Source organism: Lutjanus erythropterus, chromosome 9, assembly GCF_056507025.1.
Source record: "Lutjanus erythropterus isolate fLutEry1 chromosome 9, fLutEry1.hap2, whole genome shotgun sequence".
In the NCBI taxonomy this organism is placed as follows: Eukaryota; Metazoa; Chordata; class Actinopteri; order Lutjaniformes; family Lutjanidae; genus Lutjanus; species Lutjanus erythropterus.
In genome coordinates, this window is record NC_139325.1 from 6,388,487 (window position 1) to 6,404,151 (window position 15,665).

General features: G+C 39.8%; 1 protein-coding gene across 3 annotated transcripts in view; it reads left to right on the forward strand.

The window, feature by feature from the left end:
• The window catches only part of LOC146321001 (glutamate receptor ionotropic, kainate 2), a 371,281-nt gene that overhangs the window by 151,356 nt on the left and 204,260 nt on the right, over nt 1–15,665 (forward strand). For all 3 annotated transcript variants that reach the window (XM_084725990.1, XM_084725988.1, XM_084725989.1), the window contains exons 6-7: nt 1,943–1,996; nt 10,950–11,123. In XM_084725990.1, the coding sequence (XP_084582116.1) occupies nt 1,943–1,996; nt 10,950–11,123 (228 nt within the window). The remainder of the gene's footprint in view (nt 1–1,942; nt 1,997–10,949; nt 11,124–15,665) is intronic.

The window sequence follows — 15,665 nt, forward strand, 5'->3', positions numbered from 1 at the left end:
ATTATATTCTCGGCAATGCTCAACACAAGAGTGATGTCACACCCTAATATCCAGGTGACAGTTGACCTCTTGCGCAGATAATGGATGGCGTCACTTCCTGTATATCCCATTTAATCCTAATTAAAAACACTCTAATGTTTCATAAAAATGAAGGGAAATAAAGATGGATGATGCTTCTTCAATTCCTCCTACTGTACAACACTGAAACCAAAATATCCTGGACATGAGTGCTGCCATCTTGCGCTGTGGATGTCATTTGGAGCAAAAGTCTGGGGAGTAGTGACCAGTGATGGAGCAAGTTTCCGCCCACACGTCCATTTGACTCAATAGTGAACAGAGCTCAGCTGGAAATTGTAGCATGAAACCCCATTTTTATATTGCTTTTTTTTTTTTTTTTTTTTTTAAAGATTATTTTTGGGGAGGATTTATGACCTGTACTGCAGCCAGCCACCAGGGGGCTTCACTCTTGGTGAGCTGTGATCTTGTCCATTTTTAATATATGTTGTTGGTTTCACACTGTACCTGGTCCCTTTGCTGTGTGTCATCACCCCCCCCCCCCCCCCCCATATCTACTCTTTGACTGTCCCTGTCCAATAAAGGCAAAAAGCCCCCAAAAATAATCTTTGAAAAAAAGATATTTGATGCTGTAAAAAGGGGGTTTCATGCCATTAGTGACAGTTCAGCTCAGCTCTGCTTGCAACTGAGTCAGCCAGACTTTTTTTTGGCTTTTGAAGGGGGGCGTACTGGAAAAAGTTTGGGAACCACTGTACTAGGTTTTGACATAGTTTTGACAAAGCGCATCCTTAATGGACCGATGTAGCATAGCATAGACAGGTGTACTGGACCTTAAGTATGTTACATAAGTCAAACCTGTTAGCGTAATGAAACAGCTGCAGTTTGGTTAGGGTTGGGAAAAGACTGGTTTGGCCTTAAGTCAACGCTGACTTTTGGTTTCATATATAACCCAAACTACAGTCTCCTGGATTAAAGTCTTTTGTTTGTTTGACCCATCCCTCTACCCTACCCCCTCCTTACATGGACTTTCTTGCTTCTTATACTGCATCACCAGACTTCCGTGTTTGCGTTTGTCAAAATTACCGTGGACACTAGAGGTCACCACCTAACAATGAATGCAAATATAAGTCGTAATAAGCTGTTTGTGGTTGGTGAAAAGTTGAGATTGCAAAACAGCCATTCACCACCTGGCCACCACAATGTTACATTCTGTTTCCTTACATAAGGACCCTTAATGTAAACCATTGCATGATGTAGAACATATCCATCTGTGTGCTGGAATAATGCAACACACAAAGCCTGGCACATTCACAGCCTTGGCTCTTGGTGCACTATATACTACTGTTATGTTGATCATGTCTCCTGGTTGACAGTGCCAATAAAGTCTGTTCAAAACAGAGCCAGAACTCCATCATATTACTCACCGCGTTAATATTTTCACAGCTTCAAATCAGCAGCATCACACCCCACCACTATTTTTCCCAAAATTCAGCTGTGGCTAATTCAAATAAACAGCAGCTTCCAAACAATCTCCCACATCTCCACCGTTGACCTCGTTACTGCAGGGTGACTTCTTTGTATGTTTTTCTGACGATGTCTCAGATGTCCCACATCTTTAGAATCATGTGTTTCCCTTCATATGCCAAATGTATGAGACTGAGCTCTGTCCTTTGCTTTATTTAGCTGTTTTTCTTTCTGGTGGGTGTTTGTTTCTTATCTCTGAGCCCGTGGCTGCAGCTCTGTAGCAGAATATATGCCTCTTCACATTACATGGTAATACAGCCAGTAATACAGCCACACAAACAGACAAATGCATGAGTGTGTGTGCAAAATATGACAAAATATTGTATCTGCCTCCCTATTCATTTATAAATCTCCCCCTCTCCCAATCTCTCCCTCTGCCTCCTTCTGTCACTTTCTCTCTCAGGCTCTCGCCATGGGGATGATGACAGAGTATTATCACTATATCTTCACCACACTGGTAAGTATAGAAAGAGGCTCTGCTGCACAGTCGCTTTGTCATCGGGTCTAACTCCGAGCACCATATCCCCATGAAGATTTGTTGCATGCCCAAAAAATGAGATGACGCCGCTCTTCAATCTTCATTTTCTCAGCTATTCATTTTATATTTATTACCTTGGATCATTCCTTTTTTCTCTTTAATGTGTTCTCCAGAGCCAAAGAAAATAATAGCATAGTACTCTGAGACATCAAGATCACTTTTTTTCTCTTTTGCTTCTTTTTTTTCTTTTTTCCATCTCTTCTTTCCAGTCGTCTATCTTTTCTTAATGTTAATGACATTCATCTTCCTCCTCAGTCTTGTTTGTCCTCCTTTTCTCATTCCTTTTCATCTTTTTGCTCTTGTTCTGATCCTCTTCCTCCATATTTCGTCACCCTCGTGGACGTTTTAAAAGAGCTCCATATGTCACATTGAGCCTCGCTGCCAATTTGTCCCAGTGGCTGACTGCAGTACTGCAATTAAAAAATCCCCTGTGGTCCAAAAGGCCTTTTGGTAAATGCAGTGCATTTCTCATTCAGTCTTTAACACACACACACACACACACACACACACACACACACACACACACACACACACACACACACAAAACTGAAACAAGCTATCATGCAAGGAACTGGCCTAACCTTTCCAAGGACACTTCTACATGTGGACAGGAGCTGGGACTGAACTGTCCCTATGATTAGAAGACAACGCTCTCTATCTGCTGAGCTATAGCAGCCACAGACCCCCTCCCCCACTGACCAAACTGCAAACCAGGCTCTTTGGATTATGTTTTTATAAAAGCAAGACGTTTTTCACTTTTATAACATTTTTGATGTAAAACTACTTTCTTTCATTTGGGTCAAAGCAAGCAGAGTGCAAAGAACAAATTAGGAAGAAAGAGACCTTTGTTTGTGTTTCAATACATTTTTATCCCAACATGTCACATACTGACAAAATGCCATCACCCCTTGGCATTAGACACTGGTATCTTTTAGTTGCAGCATCTGACACAATCAGAAAGCTGTTTTTAAAACATATGATTAATGCTGTGAAAGGGTCGCAGCTTGGTTAGGTTTAGGCACTAAAACTACTTGGTTGGGTTTCGGCACAAAAACCTGCATGATTAGGTTTAGGTACAAGAACCGACTTGGTTAGGCTCAGACACAAAAATCCATTTTATTACGTTTAGGCACAAAAACCTGTCAGCTTACTTTTAAGCACTAACACTACTTGGTTGGGTTAAGGTCCAATAACTACATAGTTATGGTCTAGGATAAAACCATGTTTAGGGTTTCTATGACTACAGAAGTCATGTGACAAAAGTCAGATGACACTGAAGTGTCTGAAGTCATGTGACATATGTAACACACATGTAACTTCCTCCTCACTCACTCACATGTCATTCCTTGCTTGGGGCATAAAAATCATATAACAAAAATCACGTGAGGCAGGAAACGTTAAGTGCCTGACATCTTTTAATAACATTTTGTTTTCATGCAGGAAGTAAATCTGGTTCTCCTGCACGAAAATCCTGAGTTTATATGAGCCAGCCACCCACCCCACCTCCTCCATGTGCAGGCTTTCTCCCTCTTTATATTATGACCCGGCAAACAACCCATGATGTCTCTTACAACCACAGATGGGTTTACATTGAAGTTATTTGAAAAGTCTGGTGCATCCGTCTACTTTCTGGTTAAACACCCCACTGAATATTCTTTACATTATGATAATGTCACAGATTTTTAAATCATTTTTCTTTCCTCTAGAAAAGCTTTACAAATGTACAAATATAAAATACATAAAATAGTCATAATTTAGCTTGTTTGCAGCTGGAGGCCTCCTGTCAACAGTTGTACAGGTGTCTCTTTCATAATGGTGGCTTATGGGGAAAATTCTGTTTAGGCCACAAGGGAATTTCTCACAGTAGTACCACAAGTGGCCACCAGGGAAAAAATGGAGGCAAACCTGAGTGGCAGTGCCCTATCTAGGTTTATCTAATAAATGTATGTGTGTAGGGCTACAGATCAAGCTTCTGTAATTGATGAGTTAGAAATAAAGTTATGTTGAAAGGTCACATGTTTAACAGAGACAGCTGAGGACTTTACCAGGCTACTTTTCTGTAGCCTCGCTCTCTACTTGTAATCCGTCTGTCATTGAAAAAATTGTCAAACTTTCTGCAACAAAGTGAAATCTGGGGTAAAACTTTTAATCATCCTGCTCTGGTTCACCTCTGTTTAGTTTTGACAAGACAACCTTTCTCCAAAACATGACATTTATGAACTCATGAATATTCATGCAAACATAACTTCTTGTTAATCAGACTCTAAAAACCACCTTTGAGCACCCTTACAGTGAAAATTCCAATTTTAGTTTGACATACATACACTAGACTTTTTCTTCCATCAACTCAGCTCAGAAAGACTAACTGGGGATAATGAGGAGGCAGCTGAACTCAATATCTTTGAATTAAAAAAGACCACAAATGTCATTTTCAACAAATTTACCTCAAAGTAACTGTGGACACAGAGAGCTTTGACTTTTAGTTCAATTCTGCTTCACACCAGGCTCAACACTGTGGTTATGTTTCATAAGACAATATGTTTATAATTTAGGTTTGCACCAAGAAGCAACGGACCATCTGTCCTTGTGCATCATAAATTTTATACTATGATCTGTCTGAAAAATATTTTAAAAATAGATGAGTCATGCAAAATAGAGATTTCACATCAGTAGTGCAGGGATGTCCGTATCAAACAGTCCAGTTAGAGACTGTTGAATCATCTAGAAGAGGTTCCTTTTTCATTTAGCATAACATACCAATGATAGTCCACACAGTCGGTAGTGGTCACTGAGTCTCCCAAGACCTGGATGAACACCCATCACTGGACTGAATAGTCACCATCTTGGGGTTTTCTTTCGGGTTCTCAAAATATAATCATGGTGTTACATTCTCCCAATGAATCATGATGAGGTTTATTGGCAACCAGGTTTACACGTACAAAAAATTAGCCTTTTGTCTTCTCTCTCTTCCTTCTTATTGGCCTGATTTACCCTTTGCCCCCTCCTCCACTTTTTGCTTATTCATTTCATTAGGGTTGTTAATATTAATCAACAGCAGTAGTGGACATATTAGTCATAGTAGTACTATTTGTACAAGAAGTGTTTATTTGTCACATCTGTTACAGCGAGATTAAAATCTGTCATCCACAAACCGATAGCTGACTTGCAGGGATAAAAATGAAAGTATCCCACAATGATGATAATAATAATAATAATAATAATAATAATAATAATAATAATAACAACAACAACAACAACAACAACAACAACAACAACAACAACAATAATAATAATAATAAAAATCTTTAGGAATAGATAAATGATTAAGAGCATATAAAAAACAAAAAATTCTCTTAAAAGCAATTTCCAAAAATGAGGACATTGAAGTAGCTTGTTTGATTTCCAATGGAAACTAATTACAGCAAAAACCCAACTAGCTTCTGTCTCAAGCTTCGCCCATCAGAACCGAGATCAAAAACTGCTCTGAAGATCTGAGAGTACGAGCACAGGAATAAGGGGTGAGAGGATCAGTTAAGTAAGACGGGACAAGGCCACTCAAATTTTGAAAATCAATTCTAAACACCACAGATAATCAGTGCAATGAAGAGTAATGTGAATGTGGTCATATTTTCAAGTTCTTGTAAAATAAATAAGAAAGAGAATAAAATGTTGTCACTATCAATTTTTCACCTAAATGTGACAGGCAGTATTCAGAGTCTGTAGCTCTTCTGATGTTATGTGACTGTATCAGTGACTTTGCCTTTAGTTATCTCAGGACAAAGTCTCCTTCACTGTCTTCAGAAAAAAATGCAAAACAACACACATACAAAGGCAGCTGTGGCTCATTGTGGCTTATTGGATGGGTTGTCCAATAATCAGTCAGTATAGACTCTTGGAAACAACTTGGTGCTAACTCAAACCATAAAGGATGCTTGAGAGGGCTCTTTCCATTAACATGGAACATGACTATGTTCCTGGTTCTGGTTGGATTTCAACAATCCTTTCTTCAAAAAAAGGTTCTTCAGAAGGAAATGGTTCTGGGTAGAACTTTACCCTTCAAGAAAGAACCCTCATTGAACCCTTATTTTGAAGGGCCCTTTTCCACCAAATTAGCCATGGTTCTTGACTTGTTCAAGATTCTTGGAACCTTGGTGCTATCTAGTGAACCAGCCCTTGTCTCCATTGCTTTTGAGTGGAACCATTGTAATCAAGGATGTCATCAACAGAGGGCATTGTACAATGCATCACAATCTGTAGAATATGACACGCCCATTTTGGTTCCCAGCTAGGAACCAACTGTTCAGGTTCAGAACCAATTTATTTTTGGTGGAAAAGCTCTGAACCAATTAGGTGCTTGAACTGGAACTGAGTCGGTTCCATGCTGTTGAAAAAGCCCACCTTCTTCTGAGGTGAGAACAAGAACCCACCCAGGGGTTTCTACCAAGAACCATTTTATACTATGGTTCAAAGAACTTGACTAAGTATTGTTCGTCAAGGATTTCAACAATCCTTGAGTAACACATTCTTCATAAAGAAATGGTTATTAATGGAACCCCTGAGGAACCCGGTTTCCATTCAGAATTCTTGGAATTGTGGTGCTATCTTCTGAACCAGCCTGCATTTCTACCAATATTTATGTATAACCGACTCAGAGGGTTCTATTGAGAACCTTTTTATATTATGGTCCAAACAACCCTTGAACCATGTTGATGGTTCAAAATTAGGTGCTTGAACTGTAACAGGCCTGGTTCCATGTTTGTGGGAAAAGCCTAAAAGAGTGGAGGTGAGCTCCTGATGAGCAGGTTGGCACCGAACTATTGATGTGTGAATGACTGAATGCTGACATGAAGCACTTTGAGTGGCTGGAGGACCAGAACGGTGCAATACAAATGCAGTCCAATTACATACACACACTAGTGAGCGTATTCTAAGCTGGCTGTGCAAACTTGCTCTTAGTCCATGTTCCAGGTCAAAGATTTGACACAAATCAAACTCTGACTGAAGCTCCATCCCACTCTCATCCTGAAGAGGCTGCTTGTTTTGCCTCGGATCAAAACACTGTGTCGCTGCATGTGTTCAGCCTCCTGCATGTCCTTTACTTTTTTAATGTCAAGTTCCTTTGAAAATGGAATAATTCGCGTTTTCAACTGTCTGTGCTTTTCATCACTGCGGCTAAAAGGGATCATTTTCCGTTTGAAATGAAACATCTAAATGTGGATATTTTCTTTCTGCGGCTTTTCAGCGTAGCACAATTTATGTGAGATAATTAAATATCCCTCTGGTGTTTTCAGGAAGATGAAAAGTAAAATACCAATATGAATGAGGCAGGGGAGGTACAGTAGGAACAGACAGAGGGGTGTCTTGTCATTTCCCACTGTTGTGTTTGGCACATAGAGAGTCCAGTGCTGACAGCCTAATTCTCCCAGCAGAGTGAACAACCCAGCCATACTGAGGCCACATATGGCAGACATTTTCCTGCCAGATTTTTCTTTACTCTTCACTTACCTTGTGGTAACTGGTGTGTCCAAGTACTGCATGGTAGGATTGGTCAGTTAGTTAGAAAACTATACACCTGATATTGGACTTAAGTGAAAGATTTAATAAAGATTCATACTTTCATAATACATGTGATGCAGTTTGCTAGATTTCTGGAGACTGAGTTACTATAAAACTCATTATTATCATTCTAATAACAGCAGTAGTCGTAGTGAGTTAGATATAAAAGATAAATAAACAAATATACGTTCATTGTAAGATCAAATGGTATCAATCTCTCTGTGTGTTTAGTACAGAGTTGGAGTCTGGACATGGTTAGCATATCTTAGCAATAAAAACTGGAAACAATGCATGATAGTTAACCCATCTCTCTCCAAAATTCAAATATACCACCCCTTTTAAAGCTGACGTATTTACATTAAGTAGTAGATCATTTTGTCTGTTCGTAATATGGAATTTTAAAATAACAGTTTGTGATTTTAGGGGAAGTTTATGCTAGACAGTGAGCAGTGCAAGTTTGTGCCGAGCACTGCACAGTGTGAGTTTGTGTTGGACAGTGCGCAGTGCGAGTGTGCGCCAAACAGCAGTGCTATTGTGCACGTAGCTTTTTCTTGATGCAGCAACAAGCTGCCATGGTGCAGCGCAAGCCATTGGAAATTATGTTTTTGATGTCATTCCATTAGTCTTTGCTCTGACTGCAGGTGAATTTGTTTGTCAAGTCAGATCGGATTTGTGTGTCCAAAAATCCCCAACCTAACAGCATGGGTTGCTGCGGTAGCAACATAGGCGTCAATAACTATCTAAAATGGTGACGTGGCTTTCCAACACAAGTATGAGAAATGGAGAAGCTGTACAGGAGCCTCCCCTGAAAATGCCAGTCCAGAAATTTCTAAAATCAATCAGTCAATCAGGATATGTCAAAATGGATTTTGGCTGATAGTCTGAACAAAACCTGTGTGGTGATGGCAAAAAGAAAGGGGCCTTTAAAGTCCAAGTAGTCCAAGTTCTTTTCTTTTTTCTTATTAGCAGTAGATTAGTGCAGTGAATTTACAGTGAAGATCAGCTTGGCCCAAAACAAAGAAGAAAAACACTGCAGTGAAGAAAAATGAAATGGGGTAAAAAATAATTAGCAGAAGACATGCTGTCACCTGCTTGCTAATATCGTTGGGGGGATCTTCAACCCCTGCTTATATAAGCAGTTGCTCCTACTAATTCAGAAAATAACAGTTATCTAATCAATTAATTTATAACAGTCATTTGTTCATTACCCAATATACAACTTTTATAAGTTATCAGTGGAAAAACATGACTAAAAATGTTAAAAGAGTAAACATGATCTCAAACTGCTCAAAATCAACACACCCTCCAAATATCTCCCAAACCTCCCCCTCTTCCATACCACACTTGGCACATTTTGGCAGTTCCTGGGTCCAAACAAGATGATGGCCAAGTGTAGTCTGGAGGAGAGGTGAGAAACACAAAATTAATCAAATGAAGATGTTAAAACCCCAAGTTTAAGATCTCATGTGTCTGTGTGACTGAGGCACTAATGAACAAACAACACAACAACAATTCTCATGTTTCAACTCTTAATCTATACAAACTGCCAAACAACCCAGACATCTAGATGGTGTGTCAAAATGACTGGCGTGTCCCCTCTGATGTACTCCTCCTCTCTGTTAACCTAACCCAAACCATGGAGACCAATGAATGGAAAATACTGTTCAAAGAGGAAAGAGTTGGAAGTATTTCCTCCAGTGCAAATTCACATTTTCTTTTAATTAGTTCCTCAAGATAAACACAATTTCCTGGATAATTAGACAATATTATAGTTGTATGTTATAGCCATCACTTTTAATTATTCATACTTTGTGTTTGTTCCATCAGTTGGGTATAATCACTGAACTTCAGGTGATATTGTTTTGTCGTTTACTGTTGTGAACAAAACATCTCACCATAAATGTTGAATTGATTAAATTTTTTTAGATTTAAACTGCTCAGTATTTTATCAGACTTCTGCAAAGTGTCATCTTTAACTTAAGCTTGGCATTAGTGGAGGATGAACAGAACTTGAAGCTCAAAGATTGGACGTTTCTTACAAAAAAAATGTGCTTTTGGAGTCATAGTTCACATCTATCTTTACAATTCTATGTGTACAGACTGATACCTTTGAGTTTGTTTCTTATTAATCAAAGAAAAATATATTTTCGAACACAGTCCAAGCTCCAATGGCCTGATACCTTGTCCTTTCAGAAAATGAATGGGATGTCTACTTCTGAAACTCTGTTGGATACCTATTATAACACCTCCCACTTTACAGGCACAGAGTAGAGTTCAGTCTAGGCCCATAGCCATCAGTGCAGAGACTGGAAACAGCAGGGAGCTGTTAGCCTCACTCTGTCAAAAGCTATTAAAAGCCCCGAAGCTTAATGTTAAAGCTTTGATTGCGTTTTGTGTTAGCTAAGAGACTGAATTCATTAAATAGGATTGTATGACTTTGTTGCAGAGGTGTTAAACTCAACTCAACTTGAATAACACCAGTGAATCATGACTTCACCTGGACTCGAACGTTTTGCCTTGAAAATACTTGAAAATAGTCCAAACAAAAAAAATGTGACTCCAAGAATTGGTTAATTTCCCTTCATTTCCTGAATCAACTAATGTTGATGCTTTTCATTCTCAGCAAGTCGACACTAAATTCCCAAGGTCCGCTTTGTTTGAATCAATCCAACAGCATGCAATCAAGAATTAACATTACATCACTGAGCTCCAGTTAAAAAACAATCTACAAAAGACAGTTTCATTTGCGTACAAAAATTATGCAGTGTTCAACAAAAATTTAATTGTAGAGTGAAAATCGTACTGGTCAAAAACTACAGCTGGAGACATGACTAATTCCAGCTTCATTCAATATATGACGTTGCACACAGAATTGTGAAGGTGGAGTACGTGATTCTGGAGAAAGATAGCTGATTGTTGAGTCTTATTCTCAGGTCCAAAAAATACTGATTCTTTGGGTTGACTGTTGAGTCTCAATTCCATGTTGGTCTTTGCCACCAAACCGTTCTTAGCAGTGAACTACCTTTCTACAAAACCACTTACTCCACAATCAGTTAAAATTGCATTACATTTGGTGAAAAGTGCATAAACATGTGTCTAGGCTTTGAAACTCAAAGTACAGGACTTTGAACTTGACGTGGGACTTATTAGTCTTGATTTGAGACTTAGGTAGAAAGACTTCAGACTTACTTGTGACTTTGTAGGGTTTGTGGAGTCTTTTGTAGGTTTTTTCTCAATATCTTTCAACAGCAGGACTGTTGATCAGTCAAATCAAAGTCAGTCTCACCTCTCTCTGATGTATTTTCCTTCTTTCCAGGATCTGTTTGCGCTGGATGTGGAGCCTTACCGATACAGTGGTGTGAACATGACGGGCTTCAGGATCCTCAACACAGAGAACAGCCAGGTGGCCTCCATCATTGAGAAATGGTCCATGGAGCGACTTCAGGCTCCGCCCAAACCTGACTCTGGTCTACTGGACGGCTTCATGACCGTGAGTCTCATTGACAGAATGAATGAATGAATGAATGAAAGAGTTGTGACTGAATTAATCAGTCCGTGCAGCCTTCAGTCAATCTGCAGCTACACTCATGTTGTGTCAAACTCTTGGGTTTCATGAACACTTTGTCGGAGATGAGTTTTCATCGGTTCAGAACGAAGTTTGTGTCCCATTGTTCTGTTAAGAATATTGATGTGAGCATATGCACCAGTAGCCTCCATTTTCTCCAGTGATCCATGTTTGTTTTCTCTGGTCACTTTCACACCTTAAGTCTGGTTCAATTGTTCTAGACCAAAGAGAAAATATAATAGATGATTGTCTGTTACTTCTGCTCCATTTAGTGTTCACTCTGGCTTAATAGAAATGACCCCAGAGGTGTAAACTCACAGTTTTGGTAGTTTGATGACAGGAACTACATGCAAAGTTTATTCCACTTACCGAAGTCCTGATTGTACTCAGTTAGAAACAAGACAAAAACACCTTAAAGTAACTAACCCTTAATGTCAGTGCATCACATTCCAGCTCTGTTGCAGCTGTTTGACACAAACTGCTTCCATCCTACTGGTGAACGTCCATCAGACACACAAGTGAAGCAGCTCTGTGCCAACGCACCGCTATTTTCTGCTCTTTTTCTGCTGTATTTTTACTGGAGCAGCTTGCATCCCTGACACGTTAAATACTGAAAAATATTTTTGGTTTACAATAGCTCTTGAGCTCTCCTGGTACTTCTGCTTGAGGTGGTGAAATTAGTTGTATTGTCCTCTTGTGTTTCTATAGTCTTCTTGTACTTCTTACAGATTACTTTGGGTTATTGTACATCTGATCTTTTGTAACCACACTAGAGAACTGACTGATTAATAATTAATCGATTAATTGCTGTTAAAAAATTAACTAATTAAAAATGTATTACTTGATAATTAATTGATAGTCTAGAATGGCAGCAGACAAAAAACGAGAAACCAAGAAAAAATGAAAAAGAGAAGTGAGTGAAAATGTTTTTGTATCTTATTTATTATTATTATTATTATTATTATTATTATTATTATTATTATTATTATTATTATTATTGATGTTGTTATTAATTGATTAATTTATTGTTATTGAAAATGAACACAATTTGTAGCCCTAAACCAAAACATTTTTGTTCTTCTGAATTTGCTTTCCTTTTTGGAACTCCTCCACCGTAATATTGCCATTATCATGATATGATTTTTTTTAATTTAAATTTACAACAATTCATCATATATGATACAACATGACACAACCTTATAGAAAATTTCTTTTGAATGTTTAAAAAGTGTCTAAATTTACATGAATTGCCATAAAACCAAGAGCTGATGATGCATTTTATTATGACAGATGCTGTTTGCACCAGGGTGTCAGTAGCCAGCAATGTTATTAGGAACCAGGATGTGAATAGTCAGTGTGGTTATTTGTTCCCCTGGGTTTTAACTCTTTCAGTGTTCTTTTTAATGCATCAAATGTGCATTTCTGATTCTTGCCCCATCTTCTTCTTCTTGTCTTGACTTTATGGTGGCTGGCATCCATATGTGTTGCATTAACGTCATCTGCTGGACTGGTTCTTGCCCCATCCATCCCGCCATTGCCATAGCTTGTGTGAAAAGATGGCAGAAGGAAATACTCCTGAATATAGCCACCAAAAGGTTATCACAGCAATTTCACAGCAAGTGTCTGTGAATGAGGCTAGAAAATATATAGATTTGAAGCAGAAAAATACAGAAGGGCTCGTGTACTGTTGATTGTGTGCACTCTGAGCCAGCGTAGATTTATTGGTTTGTAGAAATTGAAGTGTATCTGGTCAAAGATTGAGGAGTGACAAGTACCTCCGGAGATGCTTCAACAAATTCCGGCAGTGTCAGTGGGTCAGAACCTTACTGATGCAGGCCTGTAAAACCCACTGAAACACTGTCAGTGCTGTTGGGAACATATTTCTTAGCACAGTTGGCTAAAAATTTCCGAATTTTTCCAAGTGCTGCCTTCAGTATTCCTCTGCTGGTTTGCTTGTTCTTACAGCCATAACGTCAGTGAAGATATAAAGCATTGTTCTGGACATAATAGACTTGTTAGGGCGGATGCGCAGAGGGTTCTCTTACTGTAAATTCCACGTCGTCCTGAGGGAGTCAAACAGAAAACCTTGGTGCCACGAGTTGTGAGCCCCGGCTGTGATAAGAAGAGCCACTGTGATCTGAAACTTCTGTGATCAGAGCACGCTGCCTGTAATAACTGTTCCTCCACACCGCTTTCATACCACTCTTATCTGGGAACCCTGCCAAAAAAAAGTCAACCCACCAGAGACAAGGAATGGGAAGGAAAATAGAGTAATGGAGGAGAGAGGAGAGACGAGATGAGGGAGATGAATGAAGAAGGAGGACAGAGAGTGGGTGAAGGCGAAGCAGAAGTGAAATCAGAGTCCTTGTGTTGTATTCCCAGAGAGACCGTTGAGTGTTAAACGTGAGGCCGATGCAGCCGCTTGGTCTGATTCCAGTTGGAAAGCACTGGCGGCTGCAGCGGCTACATGTTGACCGCTGATTGAAAACAGTGGCTTACCTCGGGGGAACAGATTCCCTCTTTTTTTTTTCTCTCCTAAAAGAGCGGGATCTTGCTGAGTCATGTTTGTGGATTGATATCGGAGAGTGGGTGTTACTCAGTTTAAGCCCCTTTTGTTGGATTTGTGGCTCAATCAATACTGTTTCCCACTTGAGACCTGAAATGGACTGTGTGTGTGTGTGTGTGTGTGTGTGTGTGTGTGTGTATAATAACTGTACCTTCTCAGAACACAAAAAGCTCAGAGGGTGCCTTTATAGCTGCTGGCTTCTCGCACAAGCTGCGACATAGAGTCCTAGAGTCAATTTGATGTCTTAAGTCCACATAAAGAGGGAGACAAGAGGGAAAATCAACATCTTGGTGTTTATATTCATCTCTTTTCCTCCCTCTGCAGAGAGTCATCAGGCGAGCAGAGCTGCCTGGTTATTTTTGGATCAGTGACAGGCGAAGATTTATGTGTGTGAAGAGTGTGCTGTGACCCTGCTCATCAGTGAATTAATGGCATATGAGTTTGAAGGTGGGGATTGATTAATTAGACAAATGGCAATCAGTCAGTGGCTAATGCATATTGACATGGTGAAAGGTTCCGTAAACGTTTGATTAACGGCTTCATTTGTGTGCTGTATTTACGGTTTTGTGTGCTTAAGTAGTGAACTGCTGATGTGCTGTAACTTATGGACTTGCAGATCATGACAGATTGTACCGAGTGAACAGTTCAGACACTTCACTTCCTCCTGCTGCTTGTCCACTCAGCACCATTGTTTCACAGTCGGTGGTTGGTATTTGCAGTTTGAACAATATGGATTATTGCAGATTAATAATACTATGTTTTGATGCTGTAACACCATGTCCTATGTGAGAAGAACGAAGGTCAGCAACAAAATCAGTCTGATGGCGTTGGGAAAAGTTCTGACTAGTCATGAGTGTGACTTTTTGAGTAGAACTTTTGTCAGTCTTCCTGTTTCTATTTATCTCCATTGCTCATGTAGAAAGTGCTGCAAAACAACCTAATAACAACCTACCTGCTGTTGGATATAATGTAAGCAATTTCCATAAAAGAATAGGCTAAATTTCAAAACATAAAATGTGTATTTTCTGTTTAAAAAGTACAAACTTAGGAAGATATTAGCAAGTAGCTCTTTTACTTAAGGTTACAGCTGCAAAGCTTAAAGGTACAAGAACTAAATGCAAGACAGAAGTGCATGTTTAACCCTTTCCCTGCCAGTGTTTTTAAAAAAGTTGCCAGTCAGCACTGGCATTTTTGACAAATTTTTCAACACCCACAGAATATTGAGTTCTATGAATATGTTAACATGGGATATAACAAAAGAAAGATCTTCTAGTTTCAGACCCCAAAAGCTGTTAAATTTGAGCTTCATTCTTTTGACAAGCACTTTAAGCAGAATATCACTAACATTTTTGTTTTGTGTTTTTTATCACTTTATCATTGTCACGAGTGGCTAATGTTAGCTGTGTTTATCCCCCACCCCCCACCTGAAACACTCTGTCCAAGAGGCCCTGTGTCTGGAGCGCTGTCTGCACCAGCTGTGGCGTGAGTCCCCGGGGCTGAGGTGGGAGCAGCCTCGCTGGGTCCTGGCTGCTGTGGGGGTCCGGGGACTGCAGCACGAGAAGCCCCGCTCTGTGCCCGGGCTCTGTGCCCGGATTGTGGCGCTCTCTGGCCCGGCTGTGTTGTGACTCCCGGTGACTTCAGCGTGAGCAGCCTTGCTCTGTGGCATGGTCTCGGTGGTCTCTGTCCAGCAGATCTGCTGCTGAGCATCCTAGATAACACCATCTTCTTCTGTTGCTGCTCAATTCCAGTGGTTCTCTTCTTTTTCAATTGACAATTTTTTGTTAGATGATCCGTCACAGCGTCTCCTACTGCCTGGCAGTGAGAAAGCAATGAGATATCTGGTCATTGACGAGGAAAGAGTTCACAGATTCATTCTGGACAGAGAGCCTTGAATGTGGCAC